Source organism: Pochonia chlamydosporia, chromosome 7 (assembly GCF_001653235.2).
Source record: "Pochonia chlamydosporia 170 chromosome 7, whole genome shotgun sequence".
Lineage (NCBI taxonomy): Eukaryota > Fungi > Ascomycota > Sordariomycetes > Hypocreales > Clavicipitaceae > Pochonia > Pochonia chlamydosporia.
Genome location: NC_035796.1, coordinates 306,927 through 325,473, shown reverse-complemented (window position 1 = coordinate 325,473; position 18,547 = coordinate 306,927). Strand labels below are relative to the sequence as shown.

The window sequence follows — 18,547 nt, the reverse complement described above, 5'->3', positions numbered from 1 at the left end:
TCCATCCCAGCCTTCACCAGACCCAACAACCACAACCGTCGAATCACACTCAACACTTCCATGTATTGTACCGTACTTTCAACCAACATACCTACTTAAGTACTGCATACTACGTCTACGCTCACCATTCACTGCGCCATTTGATGTACCTTGTTAGTTCAGCACGCATAACCAACATCTCGACCATTCAAGCACATCACATCACATCAACCAATCCGTCTCATCACCAAAAATGCCGCAATAGCATAGCCACTCGCTCATTAAACTAAATTCGTCATCTAATATCCAAGTTCTATTCTACCGCTTCAACGTCCTCTGCTTTTCCGCATCCGTAGCCACGTTCCTCCCCTCCACCAACAGACCCTTCTTCCTCCTCACTCCGTCCATATACCTCTTGGCAACGTTCTCCTTGTCCGCCAGCTCACCTAGGTCCTCTAAATCGTCCTCCGTAAATGGCACCCAGAACGGATCTTCATCGAGAATTTCAAACCCCGCAAACACAAGCTGGGGCTGCGCCGCGCCGCTCGTCCTCTTCCGCATCTCGTCTGCGAACCCGAAACTCTCGGCGACCGGCAACACGGCTTGGATTGTGAAAAACGGCGTGCCTTCCTTCATTGTTTCCGCTACGACTCGTCCGCGACGGCGGGTGAGCACGTCGTACACCCGGCCGAGAACCTCGGTGGATGCTTGAATCTCCACGCTGTACATGGCGAGCATGAGGCGGGAAGACCAGTCGAGGAAGGCGGAGCGCAGGGACGCCTGGAACGTCTTGATGATTTCGCTGGTGAGACGGCTGAGTTTGTCGCGGGCCGAGGTGTCGTCGTCGGGGAGATCGAGGGTGACGTCTTCGATGAAGACCGCCACTCCTTGCATGGGTTCGTTGCATAGAGGGCCTTGAGCCGTTGCCAGCTGGAAGGCATATGTGATCTTGTCTGCTAAGTGACTTGGGTGGAGGGCTTCTCCCACCCGGGGAGCACTTGTCTCTGCTGCCTCGCTTCCAAATAGCTTGGGTAAGATGGCGTCGTTGGTGGCGTCGATGAGTAGATTGGGGCCTGTTCTTCTGGGACCAAATGCGGCAATGCTGTCTACTCGGTTCTTCCAGATATCTCGACCTTTGCCGGTTTCCAGCTGCTTCTGAAGTTGCTTCTTGAGCTCGTCGACGGATAGTGTATTTGCCGCGGTGACTGCTGTGTCGGCGACAATATTGTCCTGACCGTCTGCCTGCTCCTGGTCCTCACCGTTCTCGGTGGCTTTGCTTTCCGTGTATAGGCGCTTGATGGCATCGCCGTTCTTGAGGAGAAAGTCTGTGACATCCGATGGAAGGGGCCGAACTCGTAGTGATATCGTGACTTGTTTTGAGCTTGTGGTCCCCACGACAGCACCTCTGCCGAGCTCCTTGTTTACTGGGGGCCTCATCTCGTCCACGCGGACAATCGTCTCTCTGTATGGAACGATGGGAGCTCCAGCTTGAATGTCACACCGTGCAAACCTTTCTTTGAGATCGGTAAGACAGCGCTCCAGGTGAAGTTCACCAGCCGTTAGTAACACGTGCTCACCGCTCGCAAATCGCTCGTACTCTGCACACGGGTCGCTCTGCACAAGGAGCTCCAGGCCGTGAATCATCTTGTCCAGGTCGGCTGGGTTCACCGGCTCCAGGGCTACTCGAACAATAGGCTTTCCTGCCATGCTCACTCCGGCCAGGTTGATTGCTCCATCGAGTCGGCTGCAAAGAGTCCCAGATTTGAGAATCTTGCCCTCGAGGCCGCCGATACCGAAGACGACACCTGCAGGCACCGAGTCGAGTGATTCCAAATTTCGCCCCATGAGCATGTACAGAGCACTGACTGCTACTTCTTGAGGTTGTGGTTCCGCTGTCGGATTTGCCGGTGACCATTTCGGAGGAATAACGTACAGTGTGTCGCCAACTGATAAGGTTCCCGAGTAGATTCGTGCAAATCCAATCAAGTGTTCTGGATCTACTTTTTGCTCCTCCGTTTCATCATTATTAATGTGAGTATTATCAAGTGCCGTGGTCAGGTCGTTCATAGAGTCCTTGTTTGCCTCCTGTGCGGCTTTGGCTGCCTCGGCTCGCTTTTTGCGCGCCAGCTCTCGCGCTTCCTCGCCACTCATCTGCCCCGGCTTTCGCTTATTTTCAGGCAACTCGCTCTCTGGGATCGAGACCATCTTACTGACATAGGCGACCACAGGGTCCGACTTGTCATGTTTGAAAGAGATCATTGCTTCCTTGATAGACTTGTTGACAACTGCCGATCCTGGTGATTGCTCAATGAGATCGGGAATTCGCGCCGCCTGGGCAGCAGGTGGTGAGGGTAAAGACTCAACAACAGACACCAAGACGGCTGTTGAGAGCGGCAGCCAGGAGGCAAAGACAGTCGTTAGGAGCAACCTCGGGTCACGGGCTCGAATAATATGTGGTGGTATAGTTAGACTCAATGATTTCGTAACCTTTTCAAGCAGTGCCGGATCACCCTTGCCATTGTCACCACCGCATGTTGCTTGGTAGACTGTCCAGACCGGCTCGAGAACCAACTGAACAAACATTGGCTTGAGATTTCGCCCCTTTAAGTGTTTGGGACCCAAAACCTTTTTCGTCTTCGGGTCGAGGTAAAAATTCCCCCACAGAACCTTTTCCATCAGTCCTCGCTTAATGCCTAGTTTCTTCTCGTATAAACTAGCAAATTGCCGGCATGTAAACGCCCATCCATCAATAGCACTACTAAAGATGACATTATTCTTTTCCGGAGCAAAGTAGATGTCTTCGTCGTCACGCTCTTCGAATTGAAGGTCGCCAGCATCTGAAAAGTCATCGTCAGCAGAGGCTTTGGCCGCGACGGCCGCATTCACCCTTTCCTCCATCTTTTCCCTCCAGTTGAGATCCTCTTCCATTCGTTCACCCTGGAAAAAGCTTCCCAAAACAGCATTGACTTGTTCGAGGAGTTTGCTCAGATGAACATAGGCTTCGGCGGGCGTCATCTTCAACTCAGTCACCAACCGGTCCATCTTGTTAATCACCAATATGGGCTTTAATTTTTCTATCCATGTTTGCCGCAGGACAGTAACGGTTTGACTGCAAACTCCTTCAACAGCGTCCACGAGAACTACAGCTCCATCGCAAAGCCGTGACGCTGTGGAAACTTCGCTGCTAAAGTCAATGTGTCCAGGTGAATCGATTAGATTGATGAGGTACTCTTTAGGCTCAGGTGCCGCTTCAGGCGCAGATCGTCTAAGCATGGAAAAGAATAATGAGATGGCTGAAGATTCCATGGTGATTCCTCGAAGTTGTTCGTCTGGCCGTGAGTCGAGATATCGAATCTTGCCAGCCAGTTTTGGTGAGATGATGCCGTTTGTGGCGAGTAAGGCATCGGTGAGCGATGTTTTGCCATGATCAACATGAGCCAAGATACAAATCTATCCTCCTGTCAGTACAAGTTTGTGTGACTATTTGACAGTATCCTACATTTCTGATATCATTTGACTGCCTTTGCAGGCTTGCTAACTTTTCCGGTGTTACGACAGGCATGATGGGCGAATTGTGTCCCGCAACGGGCTATCTCGAGCAAAGATGAATGGGATCCTCGCTCTAAATACGCAAAGCCCCCGTGAGGCTATAACTTGTTTACACCTTGAGACGACACAGCTTGTGCCACTGGAGCTTTTTGAAGCTCTCGGATGTTGGTCAGCAAAAGCTCTCGTCGTACTTTTCAGATGCCTGATTGGATCATGGTGTGTGACTCTTTCGATGCAAGTTGCTCCACCAGCAGCCACGCCACTGGTCCTTGTTGGATGGTTTGGATCCCCCAGAAACAGATCTTATGATGCTCTATGAGTTGAGATGAGTCAAGTGCCTTTTAGTGCTGCCAAAGAGAGACGAGAAAGAAAAGTTTGCAAGACTATTCCTGTGTGACGAACCCATCAGACTTTTGCTACCTCCGGCCTTGCCTGCCGTTGAATCTTGATATGCCTATGCCTGCCCCTCGCTCGTAGCATCGACCTCTGGATGCCCCGCTTCGTAACCACACTCGCCGCACCATGCTTTCGCTCGGTACCTGCAAACGATATGCACTTACCCCCCACAGATGTGCACGTTTGTCGCATATCGGCACCACAAGCCCTAACAACACGAAAATTCCGTGAGAGAGTGTCGAGCCCCTCAAGCCAAGCGCAAAATTTCGGTTGCTGTGCCCCTCAACCCGCCTTCGACTCTCGACGAGACGACGACGAGCGACCGAACAAGATGGCGACGTACCAGAACGGCGTGGCACCAGCCCGCGCGATCGATGATGACAGTGATGTCGAGGAGGAAGCCCTGGTGGCCGAGTACAAGGAGCACGTCCAGTACGAGGATGGTGACGAGCTCAGCCAGACCACCTCACTGACCATGGCGCAACAAGCCGACGACATTCAGGCGCGACTTGTGCAGGCTGCTCAACCTCTCGACTTTTCAGCACCTTTGGAAGTCAAGTTCCAGAGCTACGACTCCTACTGCAGCCTGTTTCACTTCATCTTGAACTCTGAGGGACCTGTCGACCTCGAGCCTCCTTCGGTTAGTCTGCCCGAAGCACATAATAAATACATGAATTAAAAAAAATATCATGGGACCGATTTTAGGTGGAATAAGCTAGCACTAACACGAAATTATTAGTACTACTGGGCCTGGGATGTCATCGATGAATTCATCTATCAGTTCAACTCCTTCTCCTCGTACAGATCACGAATCGCTCGCCAAGCCTCCAACGAGGAAGAAATCCAGATCCTCCGCGAGAACCCCAACACCTGGGGCTCGTACAGCGTTCTCAACGTGCTGTACTCGCTCATCCAGCGATCCCAGATTGCAGAGCAGCTCGCCGCCATGAAGCGAAACGAGGACCCCGCCGCCGTAGCAGGCGAGTACGGCTCCAAGAACCTCTACAAGATGCTGGGATACTTCTCCATCATCGGCCTCCTCCGGGTGCACTGCCTGCTCGGGGATTTCAGCCTGGCCCTCAAGACGCTCGACGACATCGAGCTGAACAAGAAGGCCATGTTTGCGCGTGTCATGGCCGCCCACTTCACGACGTACTACTACGTCGGCTTCTCCTACATGATGATGCACCGCTACGCCGACGCCATCCGCATGTTCAGCCACATCCTCATCTACGTCTCGCGCACCAAGAACTTCCAGAAGAACGCGCAGTACGACTCCATCACCAAGAAGAACGAGCAGATGTACGCCCTCATCGCCATCTGCGTGGCCTTCCAGCCCACCCGACTGGACGACACCATCCACAGCGCCCTCCGCGAGAAGTACGGCGACCAGCTGCTGAAGCTGCAGCGCGGCGGCCCCGAGTCCCTGCCCATCTTTGAGGAGCTCTTCCGAGCTGCCTGCCCCAAGTTCATCTCCCCCGTCCCCCCCGACTTTGACAACCCCGAGTCCAACATTGATCCTGTCGAGCACCACCTCGCCGTGTTCATGGACGAGGTCAAGACCAACATGTGGAGCCCTACCATCAAGTCCTACCTGAGACTCTACACAACCATGGATCTGAACAAGCTCGCTGGCTTCCTTGAGGTCAAGCCCGAGGAGCTCCGATCCTGGCTCCTGGTCACCAAGCAGCGCACCAAGCAGCTGCGATGGAATGACCAGAGTCTTCTTGACGGCGAGCTGGTCAATGTTAGCGACCTTGACTACGCTTTGCAGGGGGTACGTTTTCACTCTTTCCTTTCTTTCCTTTTTCATTTACATGCTTGGTAAAACCATTCATACTAACTCTTTCACAGGATCTGATTCACATTTCCGAGGCCAAGGTAGGACGCAAACTAGTAGACTGGTACCTCCGCAACCTCTCCCGCACCTACAACTAGTTTCTATTCTTCTTCCCACAAACAAAAGAAACGAAAATAAAGAGAACCGGCACAAAACGTCAGAGCACTCCCATTCTACGCCTATAAAGCCAATGCGTTAGAAAACCGGGTAGACTCGGCGACAACTAACCGGACAAGTATGCACCATCCAGGTTGCATGGCATTGGCGTCACGGAGTTGGGGGACAAAGTCAAGCATGATGGTAGGGGTACGCACAACCTGCAAAACTTGCAGAATGCGTAACCACTCACCACGTCGATGGATGGGACGAAATCTTAATATTAGATACAGTTGAGGTTTTTTAAGCATCAAGATTCAAAATTTCAAAACGGGTTAAAATGACGCATCCCACAATCTGAGTGACATGCCAACAATGTATCATCAACGGCAGGCATATCGAATAACCACGAGACCGTGACGCTACGCATCAAAGTGGCAATAACCTTAACTTTCAATTCAAGCCGCGTGCCGGAATGCCACTCCCCGGTGGTCACCACATATCACCAACTACCCAACTAACTGGCACAGTAGACGCAAGCACAGGACACATTCCACCCCGTGAACGTCACTCGTCTTGGCGGGCAGGGATACCTATCCCTCCGCACCGGACGCCATTCGCGTGTCGCGGATCTTTCACCAAGCAAGGCAACTTTTCTATCAGCCGGAGGCAATATTGTAACTATTTTCTGATGGTTCGTAATATCCCGGAATCGATGGAATGGCAAAATTTTTTAATTTTTACCGATCATGTATCCTGCATAGCATTTGGCCGTAGAGTGGTTGGCGGCACACCATTCCGTAGGCCGAAGTCAGATCCTGGGCGGGACTGTCGCTCACCGAATGCAGGTTATCGTTGACTAGCTGGGGGTAGCCCTTCAGGCTCCGAGTTCCCAGGTTCCCAGGTTCCCAAGTTTGCCGAGGTGAATACGGTTATCAGGCTTTGTAAAGTTTTTCCCTTGTGCGTCTTTGATTCTGGGAGTAATCGCCTGTCGACAACCCACGTGGAGAGAGGGAGAGACAGTTGACCCCTACTGCAGACTCATCAAGAACGTGGAAGGTGTCGGGTTTATTTTTTGTCGTTTCCAGAGATTCGGAAGGATGTTTGCTCACACTTGGCGGTCAAGATTGAGAGGCTGGACAAAGTCAGTTCTGTTTTGTTTCCTACAGCTGAAGGAACGAATGGCATCCGTCCGCGGGGGCTAAATGTATCAAAAAAGGCAATGAGTTGCCACAAAGCCGCACATGATGTCTACAGTTCAAGCTTAACGATAGACTTGACTTGACCTTGGCCCGTCTCGTTTCCTCTACGGTCAGACTTGGAGACACAGAGTAGGGAGGCAGCCGGCTTGTTGGATGGATGTTTGAACGAGAGCCGGTTCGGCCCCCACCCTCCATCTCAGTCGGCGTGATATCCTGGCTGAAAAAAACCCAATCTGTGCTGGAATTGGCGGATCTACCCATTGTTTTTGTTGGACCCCTGTCGGAGAACAGACGTGGTCTCTTAAAACACTGAACTGGTCGGGCTGGTTCCGTTGGAGATGCGACGGGGGAGAAGAGACAAGAAGCAAAGAGAAATACTGGATGCTTGGTCAATGTACACAGCCTCCCAATAAAGGGGAATTGGACAACGTCCCATGTAATGTCTCAAATGCAATGATTGGGAAAAGGCGGCGGAATCACGAATAAGGGTCTCCGTAAATGCCCTCACTGCTGTACGGAGTAGCATCTTTCAGAATATGACGATCCATCGAGGTAAACATATCCGGTTGATGGCCCTACCTGGAGCCTCAAGGCGGCGTAGATCCCAAAAGCGTTTCCGCGGCACGACTTGGCAAGGGTGCGAGCGGGGATATCTTGATTGAACGGTCGAAAACACTCCAATATGGTGTTTGCTTGAATGAGAAAAGCCCCCATTCGTGCAGGATATAGTATGGTGGCGCCTCGTCATGTGTGAAGGCGATCCTAAACGCCAAGAAGAGCCGGCCAACAGCCAAATATACAGCACATTAGCACGATAACCGCTTCAAATGTTTGCTAGATCGTCCCGCTCCGGAGATGCGGAGGCGTTTTCCTTGGCGAAAGCCCGAATTTCGATGATCCCCCTGCTGGAATGTTGTAATTACGACTCTGGGGGGAAGTCGTTTATCTTACCATCGGGACGGAACTTCCGTAGTGTTGGTTAGTTCTACGAATAACGTTTCGTGGCTCCGACTGGTACTTTATGTTCCGCGGGCAGTTGTTGGACTGGTATGGAGGTGGTTGACTTCCCGAGCCAGAGCACAATCATCGGTCAACGGTCAACGGTCAAGGGTCGGATATACGACTTGATTTCCGTAAACTGCGAGCTAATCAGATCAAAGGTCAATGTGCGAAATACCTAACAAACAAAGGCGATGGGTGGCCAACTTGGTGGTCTTGTGGCGGAAAGCTGATCTTGGAGGCGGCCGTCGCCCCCACGATTCGCGATTGTACTGTGAGGGCACACGCAGAACAGTTCAAGTCTGGTCGTCCTGGTCAGCAAGTCAATGAATCATAGTTGCCTCGTCTTCTGTAAGGGAGTGAGCTTGAATGAAGCATGGCTGTGCGACCAACACTTAGCGGGTTCCCTGGGACAGTAGCGCACTGCGTATTGATTGCAATATGTAGGCATTCCGCACCACGAGCAAGCACACGCACGTCCTAGCGTCGGCGCAGTGCTGTGTCTGTCTCCGTTTGTGATGTGTGGTTTTGCTGCTGGGGCGGGATTCCTTGGCCAGGAGCTGGAGCTGTGACGCCTAATCGTCTTGGCGGGCAGAGCTGAGTGAGGGTCGGTCTGGGGATGGCCAGTTGGAGGAGGGTCAAGTTGAGCGAGGTGGCGAGGTGACAGGGTCAATGACGGGGTGAACGGGCAGAGGACGCAGCGCGTTGAGGGCTGGGGATAGATAGAGTCAATGCTTGGGACTTGGCTCAGTTAGATGACCCAGTTGGAAGGGAAGGGGCTTACCACAAGGATAAGGAAGTAGAGAAATGCAAGGTAGATTAAGATTGCAATGCAAAATGCAAAGATGGCGGCATGCAAACATTGAACTCTGGACATGGCGACTCCCCGGCACTGGAGATGCAACAAGATGAAGCACTTGAGCAGACAATTCAACCCGACTTGAGTTGAGATAAACATGGCCATTGGCGGCAGGACCAAGGCAGCCATCCCTCCTTCCTTCCCTTGGTCGCCTCCATATCCATGTCCATGACCATGTCCTTGCCCATGTCCAGTCTGGTCGTTCCTGTCTCTTTGTTGGCAAGGTTGGTTCACACAGGCCCCACATGGCAAGCTGAGATGGCAGGCAAGCCGACATGGAGGGTCTGGCTGATGCCGGACGCCATGATGCATCCCAACAGCAAATGGTCGAATGGTCAAATGCTCGAATGGTCCAAGTCTGTCGAGTCAAATCCCCACACGCATCTGGTACCAGACAACACTGAAGCTGGAGATGTCTTGTCTCCTGTTTAGGTGGCAGGCAGGCAGGCAGGGAAGGGCCGGCATGTGCAGCTGCTGTACCGCACGCACAGGTGTCTGGTTGACCTCCAAGGTTTCTACTGACAGCCAGAACTGCCCATTATTTGACAAACAGCCATGTCTATCTCTAGGTACTAATGTAGTCTGGTCTGTTCCCAGGCCGTCGTATTTAAGTGCTCGTGTACCCCAAGAGACGGCCGAATTGGGCAATTCTCCAGCTACTTTATTTCGTTGAAGAAGCTGACCAACCCTCGGTGAATTTCGTATGATAATCTGTACAACAACACATGCGACTTGACGAACACGGAGTTTTGATATAAATAGACGGCACTATACTCTGTACTCTACTTTTATTTACCTCACGGCTGCTACCGGTACTCACTCTTCACGGATAACCATCGAACGAACATCGAATGCAGAGCATTGTCTTCACAGCCTCACAACACTGATCTGACCTGACCGTATTTAAGGACGGAACAGCACAGCCAGCCTTTGTGGGTAAGAAAAAGAAAGGTGCGCAATCAAGGCAACAGATATTTCCACAAATACTCCATACATGCAGCAGCATCCATACGGAGTACATGATAGCGCTTTTATTACATGCAGCTGTCACATCTCTCATCTTCTGAGATCTGATCCATCCGAGTGTTTATCTCGACGAACAGCCCACTCGGTGCCCGATTCTGCATTTCCACCGATAGTTATTGACTTGACTTCTCCATCATACGAGACGGTCTGGTCCGTTCTGCACGGAATACGCAGCTTGAGCATCTAGACCACCAGACTAAACACCACCGCCAACTTCGCCTCAAGCTCATCTCTACACAATCCAGACAATTGTCTGTCTGTCGTTTTAAACGCCAACTTTAGCTCGCGCCACAGCCTCCCCATCTGGAGCTATTGAATTCCCAACCCCAATATCGTCCCCTCTTTGGGTCCTTGGCTCCGTCTGTTCGGTCTTGTCCGTCAAGCTGGTCCGTCGGGCACGGGCATTACGGGGCATCAGGTGATTGACGGCTCAACTAGACATTGATGAGACCAGACCAGACTGGACGCATTGCAGTGCATCGCAGCAACAAGACTACATCTGGACCAGGCGCGACGAATACTTGAGGTCAGACCAACCTAGGTAGCCGAGACCTTGTGGCCAGGGCTGTTGCTCTTTAGCACACAAGCACTGCCTGATAAATCTTTTTTATTTTATGTTTTCTTATTTTGGGGGGGGTTTTTTTTCGTCCCGGATATTAAAGACCAGGGAACATCATCCTGCTTATTTTCCGGATCCTGGTCTGGCCTGGTCTGGTTGCCCAAGGACAAGGTTCATCCAGAACAAGACAAGAACAGGGTGAAGGTGACGTCTGCCTTACCGCGCTACCACAAGCAAGATTCGAAAGCCAGACACCACCTTTTCGCCCATCCCCCCGTCATAGACTGACTGGTGCAAAACAAAGGGCGTATTGGATAAGGAGGTCAACTGGTAAAATTTCAGATTGCTGGGAACCGAGAGCAAGGATTCGTGCGTCCGGGAACTACTGAACTGCTTACCACGTGCGTTTGGCGGCAGCTCCAGTGCCCCCTTCCTTTCCCCAGGTGTGCAGTCTACCAGACAGTCTCAACTGGTATTTGCTGATTTCTGTCTGGCTGTTTGCCAGCCTTCGACTCGGAGTTTCTACATTCAAACTTTTGCTGTCGACCATTTCTATTCATTTTATTTCGTCTTTTTTATTCTCTACATCTTGCCAGATCACATTCATCCTACAGACCAACAGCAATAAACACACTCTTGACTCTTGTTGGTCAACAGCCCTGGCAGCTTGGCTCCCTTTTTTTTTCACTTACTCAGTCCTCTCATCTGGTCATTGCCTGGCCCAAGCTCCGAAAAGCTTCAAGGATCCCCGGCATCAAAGCTCACTGCTCGACCAGCGACAAGAAAAGCCTTTTATTCTCCCAACCATTTGGTAACCTGTGTCGGTTCGGCCTTCCATTGCCTTGGCCTTTTTCTCGAGCCTCGCCATTTTGTTCCAGTGCTCCAACCCCCCGTGGTCGTGGACACATTGTGCCAAGTTCACTACCCGTGCGGAGACATTAGGCCATTGTTTTTGCATCACTTCAAGTCAACCATTTTTTTTCTTCTTCTCTCCTCTTTTGATTCTGTACGGAGTAAGCAGCAAGCAGACCAGTACACAGCCTCACTATCTTAGACATTCGACACTTGGATGCCTTTCTGCAGTCATCGTCATCGTCATCCCCATCTGCAGAGTCGCCAGCACATGGATGCAACCTAGCGTTGACATTGCACCATCTCACTGTCTCTGTTGCTGATAGTCAGTGGTAGAGAAACATCCTCGCCCGGACCTTGTGCAACGTCAGTCAGCAACACACAAAGAGAAGAAAAAGACCTGACAAGTCAAAAAAAAAAAAGAGAAAAAAAAGGGGAGACAGAAAAAAAAGGTCCCTTCTTCTTCTTCTGCAATCGGAGCGAATACGGAAAACATCGACGCACAAACTCCCTGCACCTTCCCGACCGTCTCTACTGTGTCTCCTTCACTCGGCACATCTGTGCCGAAAAGTGATCCAAAGTGATCCAGAGCCGTCTCAGTGCAGATTTGTTGTCTTAGATTGTTCCATTTTGCCATTTCGACTAGCCACACGGCATTCGACCACAGCATTCTCATCCTCTGCCGACCATCCTATTAGATTGCCACGGTTTGGATTTAGGAACAACTGTCGACGCTGGGTTCAACCGACAACTTCGCCTCGCCACTGGGTCGACAGGCAACAACACCACACAGACGGTGGTCTGTTCATGGTTGAGACCTTTTCTCTCTCTGGTTCCGTCTCTTTTTTCCTCTGGCCTTTTATACCCCTTGTCCTTTTACCCCGGTTGTTGTCTGCTGGTCATTTGGACCAAATCGACCTTGGCCCTTTTATATTCCTCCATACTCTGCTTCTATTTTTTTTGGTTTCTTTTTTTGGAGTCGTGTGCTGGTCCCGTTTGCCACAAATGCTCACCTTTGCCGGTCGCCCTAAATCTTCAGTTTTTGGCCGTCATAGTACCGACACCAGTCCGCCTATGGACGGCGAAGGAGGAGGAGGAGGAAAATCGTCACGAATCAAGCGGCTATCCTTCATGATGCATTCGCCGCGTCCGTCCCAGAGCCCTGGCTCTGATGTATCGCCCATGGCATCTGTACCGCCGAAGGAGGTGCAGCCCGAGACAAAGCTGGATGCCAAGATGCCCGCCAGAACGGATTCTGTGAAGACCAAGGCGAGCACCACGATTGATACATCAGTATCTTACTTTCCACCGCCGATCAAGGTTGATGCAAAGATTGATGAGACTCAGGCTTCTAGTGGAGAGCCCTCGCCAATGGACCCGAGGAAATCTAGCATCTCTTTCCCCGAGGAGCTGCCAAAACCTGATCATTCGCCTTCGGACAGAACGCCTACCGATGCCCGTTCAGAGAGTTCGTTTGGTCGAAAGTCGTCCATTTCATCCGTTTCATTTCGACGATCAAGAAACCCATCCATTGCGCCTGGTCCTCAGAAGCAGACTCCTTATAGCCTGCGCATTCGAAATGCGTCCCCGCCGCCCCAACGGTAAGACTTACTACTCTCCTTGTCTCTGCATTGTTCTGTCCATAACCGTTTCACACACTGTTTTCCCACTGTCCTACTTTTTCCTGTCAACAAAAAGACGTCCAAACAAGGGGTTGGATGGTCGTGCAACAGCATGTTGTAAGAGCGAGCAGAATCGGGTTCTCCGTGGTTGCGCAAAGGCGAGGCGAATGGGTTGGTTTAAATCGAAATAACCCCTGCCTACGCTGCGGTACGTTCAACGCTCAGCTCCGACGTTGTGCACACCAACTCGGCATTTCTATCCGAAGTCTACATGTTGGATGCGTTGAACGATGCCGGTTTGCCGCAATACCAATGCAGTTCATGCTGAGGGTTCTTCAACCACGACTACCTTCAACCACGACTACATCAATTTCATCATCCACTTCGGTTGTCATTACACTTATTCCGGCCCACATATCGTGTCCTCGAAACGGAGGAGTGGAACCATGCCGAAGCCGCATTGAAGAAGCGTAGCGGCGGATCCCGCAAGCCAAACGAATACCTTAGATCCAAGTGATTGAGATCTCGTCGGCTAAATGCACCATGATGTCGGCCATGCCCACAGTACCTGTGCCTGTGCCAGTGCTAGGGCCAGTGCAAGTGCTAGTGCCACAGCCCATCATCATCATCAGGAGGGAGTGGATGAGTGGACGGCAGTTCAGGTGACGGGACGAGTGCCCGCCTTGTGCTGTTTGTTGTTGATTTGATGCGATGCCCTTCTCAATTCATGCCATGATCTGGACTTGCCAGCGACGTACTCTGGCGCATTTTCAATTTATCTGCCTCACTCCTCCAATGTCTTGGCTGTATCAGCATGTCTAAGCGACCTTTGTTTGCGCGGATTGTTGCTTTTATTATTATGGCAGCGCACAGCAATTGATCCTGGCTTGGTCGCAGTTTGGTGGTCTGCCTGCCTCATCTGGCTGCGAGCGTTGTTTGAAAGACATGCCGTGATCCACTTGACCAGACTCGACCTGTTTTGAGGCTTGAGTCTCAAGATAGTTACAGTCTCCACTGAAGTTGCTGTTGCTGCTGCTGCTGCCTTGAAGCAACCTGACACCAGACGGACGACTCGACACTTCTCATCAATTATCAGTATAATTTTAAGTGCTGCACTGCACGGAGTGAGGGTGAGGATGAGGAGTAAGAATCCACTCGGCGCCCATCCCTTCTACCCCGCTGCAAGTCAGCAGCCAAGCATGAACAGCCCACAGCCTGGTATGGCACGGGAGAGCATGGCATGCATGGATGTCATTTCTGGCCTGACCAGACCAGACATCTGGACTGCTCAAGTGAACAGTCGCCACCGTGAGCGCACCTGGCCGCACGCGGGGCTTGCCTCGACTGGACTGGACTGGACCCTCTCCTCTCCTCCCCTCTCGTCTGAACAAGGCAAGGCCAGCTTCATGACAAGGCCAGGCAATGGGGTCTGGTCGCACATTGATTCAATACGGTGGTGGCAGAGTTGAGTGGGTGCATAAGCACCATACTTCATTCCTTGACCAGGATCTTTTGCTCTTGAGTGGCCGCAGACGAACTGAGCTCAGGCTAGTTGAAGACACTAACTGAGTCTATTGTGGCCGCCACGGTGGTGGAGTCATGGTTTTTTAAGTGTCAAGTCAAGTCTGGTCAAGTCTGGGCAAGTCAAAGTTGACTGTTCTCGTCCACTCACATGCTCAACTTCCCACGCCTAAGCCTCCTCTTCTCCTGCCACTACTCCTCTTTCTCTTGATTACGATTTTGGTTGCCTTTGTCGCTGTTTTTATTTTACTTTATTTTATTTATCATTACTACCCAACATTATTCATCTCTACCTCATTGCTCTTGTTCACCCGATTTACCACGGCTGCAAGGCTGTCTCATTTCCCGCACAATGGCGACGCTAACCGAGACCAAAAACAACAGGTTTCAGCATCACGTTGGATTCGACAATGTCCCCAGTGGAGAGGCAACCAAGAACAACACCCTCTCATTGACTCTCAACGTTCGACACAAGGGCTACCAAGCTCGACGCAGATCACGCAGCTTCATGGTCGGCGTTGATGAGCATTCCTACTCCGACTATGCGATTCAGTGGTTACTCGACGAGCTGGTCGACGATGGCGATGAAATTGTCTGCGTCCGGGTCATCGAAAAGGAAATTCGCTACAATGATAAACAGTACCAAGAAGATGCGGCCAATGTTATGCAAAACATTTTGGCCAAGAACGGTGCCAATCGCGCCATCAGCTTCGTCCTCGAGTACGCCGTCGGCAAATTACATGCAACCTTCCAGAAGCTGGTACGTGCAGAATGTCTTTCCCTGCCCTAGCTGACTGACATGCCCTCATGCACGACTGAGACACTAACCTTTTGCTCTGCATTTTGCCCTGTAGATTCAAATGTACCAGCCAGCCATGCTCATTGTTGGCACTAGAGGTCGCTCACTGGGTGGCATTCAAGGACTGGTCAATTCTCGCAATTCCTTTTCGAAATACTGTCTACAATACTCGCCAGTTCCCGTCGTTGTCGTCCGCCCGACAGAGAAGCGCATAAAGAAGAAGGTGAAGCGTGCCAACGACACGACTCGCCAGACTTATTTGGGAATGCTCGCAGCCACCCATGGCCTGCACGAAGCCGACAGCGAAACTAGCAGTTTGTACGAATTAGAACCACAGGCTTCGCCAGACGAAGAGGCACACCAAGTTGCCAAGGTGCTGGGGCTGCCGGCCGCCTTTGACCCGACAATCAAGCCGCTGCGAGACAGCTTACTCCCACGCTCTCGCCCGTCGAGTCCCAACCCAGCTGTTAATGGCACGCCGGAGAGACAGCCGCTAGAGCGGTCACCGGGGAGTGCTGGAGGCGATACCGAAGAAGAGGAAGAAGAAGAAGAGGAGGAGTTTGACGTTGTGGACGGACTGGATGCGCTTGATCAGCAACAGAAGCTGGAACAACTACACAAGATGGAAGTTGGAGAGGCTGCCGCCCTTAGAAAGGGTGTGGACAATGAAGATGAGGAAGAGTCAGATGAGGCCCAAGAGTCCAAAGAAGCGTCATAGAAGCCGTGGCTTTGCGATAATTTGGACCCTGACAACGGTGGTGGCACAAATCTTGGCTTCGATGGCAGCCATGATGACGAAGCGTGTGACTGGCCGCCGCCTCCAAAGGATCGGCGACGCATAGAGCCTGTCCAGCCATCGTGCCATGACGTCTCTGTGGATATCCCGGTAGCATTGGACTCTTGTGCACATGAAGCGCATGATTCGAATGGTCTGGTGCAGGAGAGCCGGCAGCAGTCCCTCGAACACATCAACAAGCAAGACGGCGACAGCGACAGCAGTAGCGACAATCGTGCCAGCGCCGTTCTCCCACAACCGGACATACACGTCGTCACGATTGACGAGCCAAATGGGGGCTCCCAAATCCAGCGCAGCTCAGAAGTGTCATATCCAATGCCCATGGATGACTTTGAACGCCGTGCCCGGGCCAGCTCTGCACCGTGTTATCTACGAGTAGATCCGCCATCCTTTTTTCATAGCCGCGAAGACGCTATCCAGGCAAGGCTACGGCGGAACCGGCTATTTCTGGCGCGGCTAGGCAGACAGTATCGAGAAGAGGACCTGACAGGGTGGAGACAATGGACGGCTAGTCTTTTTCAAGACCAGATTGTTGCTCGGGATTTTGCAGGCACACCACTAGCTGCACCCCATCGGATTCCCGCTCAACGCGCGACTGCCGTGGGAGAGACCGAAGCAGAAACTCAGCAATCAGGCGAGGTGAATGAGGCTGAAGATGAAGGCTCTGGGAGGGAGGACCAAGAGGAAGACCCAGAGGAAGACCCAGAGGAAGACCCAGAGGAAGACCAAGGGGAAGACCAAGGGGAGGACCAAGGGGAAGATCAAGGGGATGATCAAGGGGAGGACCAAGGAGAAGATCAAGGACAGGATTAAGGGAAAGAGCAAGACTCTGTCGCGTAGAAACGACGTGACAAGTTCTCTCTTTTTTGGAGGCGGCTTTGCTGCTGTGGGACATCATAGCGTGTATATGTAGATGCAGATACTGCAACAAAGCGATTTGACTTGACTTGCCTCCCGTGCGGTTTCATGTAGACTGTTGTTTTTCTCTTGTAGATTCACCTCCCTAGGTACTGGACAGTGTGTTTCTAGTCTATATCCGTCCGTTTGGTACTGTAGTTTGAAACAGTTCGCAAATAAGCTTCTATATTGGGTTTAAGACCGGTGCACCGCATTGACGGCACTAGCATCAACTGGGGAAGTGGTATTGACTGAGTCGGGATGCACAAATCGGGCAGTTGGATCGTCTCCGCCTGCTTTTTGGAGCCAGTTGAGGCATCATTGATCTCCGACACTTTTCGTCATTGGATATCTTGATTTGGGCTGACTGTCTTCCTGCATGTGCAAGTGTCCGTATTTTAATTCTTCCAACTCTGGATTGTCCATCCTCTTGCATCTCAAACTTTGACTATAAGTCCACTTCTACCTCTAGCCGCTACTTACTCGAAACTTCACATCATCATCCTCGAATTCTCGTCAATTTCGACACCACGACACATTCATCGAACCAACATGAAGTTTCTCCCCCTTCTCGCTGCCCTCACCGCAGCCAGCACGGACGCCCAATCCCCCATCAACAACAACCCCGACCCAATAACCACTCCTTCACCCACGCCCACAGCCGACGCAGCAGGAATACTAGGCTGGTACACATTCCAAGGAAAATGTACGTTTTCACTCTCCAAATCCCATAGCAAAAACTAATTCAACAGGGTTCACATCCGCATGCCTCCCCGGCGCGTCATACAGCACGCTCTCCTCCTTCGCGAACTGTCACAAGGGAAGCGCCTTCCCGACAGCCTGCCGCTCCAACAGTATCATGTACAATGACGGCTCGCACTTGAACTGGTGAGTTTTGTGTTGTGGGTGAAGGTGAAAAGCTAATGTTGGTAGTGATCTTGATAGGTGTGAGACGGCGACGGTGTATGAGTCACGTGGGGGGAGGGCGAGTTCTGCGGTTTTGTGTTATGCTACTGCTGCGTTTAGGGAGGAGCCAAGGACGTTTTATAGGACTACGTTTGCTTGTATGGTCCCTTAAAATCGGGCTGGGGATTTTGCTGACGGATTTTAGTGTCTGAGCCTACGGGGACGGAGAGCGTTTCGAAGACTGAGACTTCTACTTCGGGGAGTGGTTCGTCTGTTACTACTCCGACGGGATCTCCTACCACTTCGAATGCGGGTACGACCTCGAATGGATCTCCTACTACCTCCACTGGATCGGGTACGACTTCGGCTGCTGCGACGCCTACGGTTGTGTTGCATGGGGGGAGGGCTGTGTTTTGGGCGGGCGTTACGACGGTTGTTATGATGGCCTTTGGGGCGGTTATGTTTATTTAGTTGGTGGGTGATTATGTTTATTTGTTTAGGGGATGGTAGTCTGGTTTGGCCGTGGACTTGGCGTTACAAGGATGTTGCCTGGTTCATTGTGGATGAGTGTTTAAACGTTTACTAGCTGTGTGACGTAGATGATATTCTATGTTTCAAGAATGTGAAGATGTTCTGTCATGGGTCTACC

General features: G+C 51.6%; 6 protein-coding genes across 6 annotated transcripts; 5 read left to right on the top strand and 1 right to left on the bottom strand.

Moving 5' to 3' along the window:
• Positions 1-297: 297 nt before the first annotated feature.
• On the bottom strand, positions 298-3,541 carry VFPPC_06982 (ribosome biogenesis protein Ria1; the record flags this gene model as incomplete). Its single annotated transcript, XM_018285920.1, has 2 exons — positions 298-3,429; positions 3,479-3,541. 2 exons carry the CDS (start codon positions 3,539-3,541, stop codon positions 298-300), a joined length of 3,195 nt encoding a protein of 1,064 aa, XP_018140095.1.
• A 714-nt stretch (positions 3,542-4,255) lies between these two features.
• VFPPC_06981 (eukaryotic translation initiation factor 3 subunit 6-interacting protein) lies at positions 4,256-5,862 on the top strand (the record flags this gene model as incomplete). The annotated part of the gene is made up of 3 exons (XM_018285919.1): positions 4,256-4,564; positions 4,664-5,701; positions 5,779-5,862. 3 exons carry the CDS (start codon positions 4,256-4,258, stop codon positions 5,860-5,862), a joined length of 1,431 nt encoding a protein of 476 aa, XP_018140096.1.
• Positions 5,863-6,335: 473 nt separating this feature from the next.
• VFPPC_18076 (hypothetical protein) lies at positions 6,336-6,719 on the top strand (the record flags this gene model as incomplete). Its single annotated transcript, XM_022429734.1, has 1 exon — positions 6,336-6,719. One exon carries the CDS (start codon positions 6,336-6,338, stop codon positions 6,717-6,719), a length of 384 nt encoding a protein of 127 aa, XP_022285146.1.
• A 5,643-nt stretch (positions 6,720-12,362) lies between these two features.
• On the top strand, positions 12,363-12,962 carry VFPPC_14138 (hypothetical protein; the record flags this gene model as incomplete). Its single annotated transcript, XM_018291908.1, has 1 exon — positions 12,363-12,962. The coding sequence occupies one exon, from the start codon at positions 12,363-12,365 to the stop codon at positions 12,960-12,962; it is 600 nt and encodes a 199-aa protein (XP_018140097.1).
• Positions 12,963-14,852: 1,890 nt separating this feature from the next.
• VFPPC_06979 (universal stress protein) lies at positions 14,853-16,908 on the top strand (the record flags this gene model as incomplete). Its single annotated transcript, XM_018285918.1, has 3 exons — positions 14,853-15,260; positions 15,355-16,010; positions 16,086-16,908. 3 exons carry the CDS (start codon positions 14,853-14,855, stop codon positions 16,906-16,908), a joined length of 1,887 nt encoding a protein of 628 aa, XP_018140098.1.
• A 636-nt stretch (positions 16,909-17,544) lies between these two features.
• On the top strand, positions 17,545-18,369 carry VFPPC_18075 (hypothetical protein; the record flags this gene model as incomplete). Its single annotated transcript, XM_022429733.1, has 4 exons — positions 17,545-17,698; positions 17,745-17,880; positions 17,926-18,056; positions 18,104-18,369. The coding sequence occupies 4 exons, from the start codon at positions 17,545-17,547 to the stop codon at positions 18,367-18,369; spliced, it is 687 nt and encodes a 228-aa protein (XP_022285145.1).
• Between the last annotated feature and the right edge of the window lie 178 nt (positions 18,370-18,547).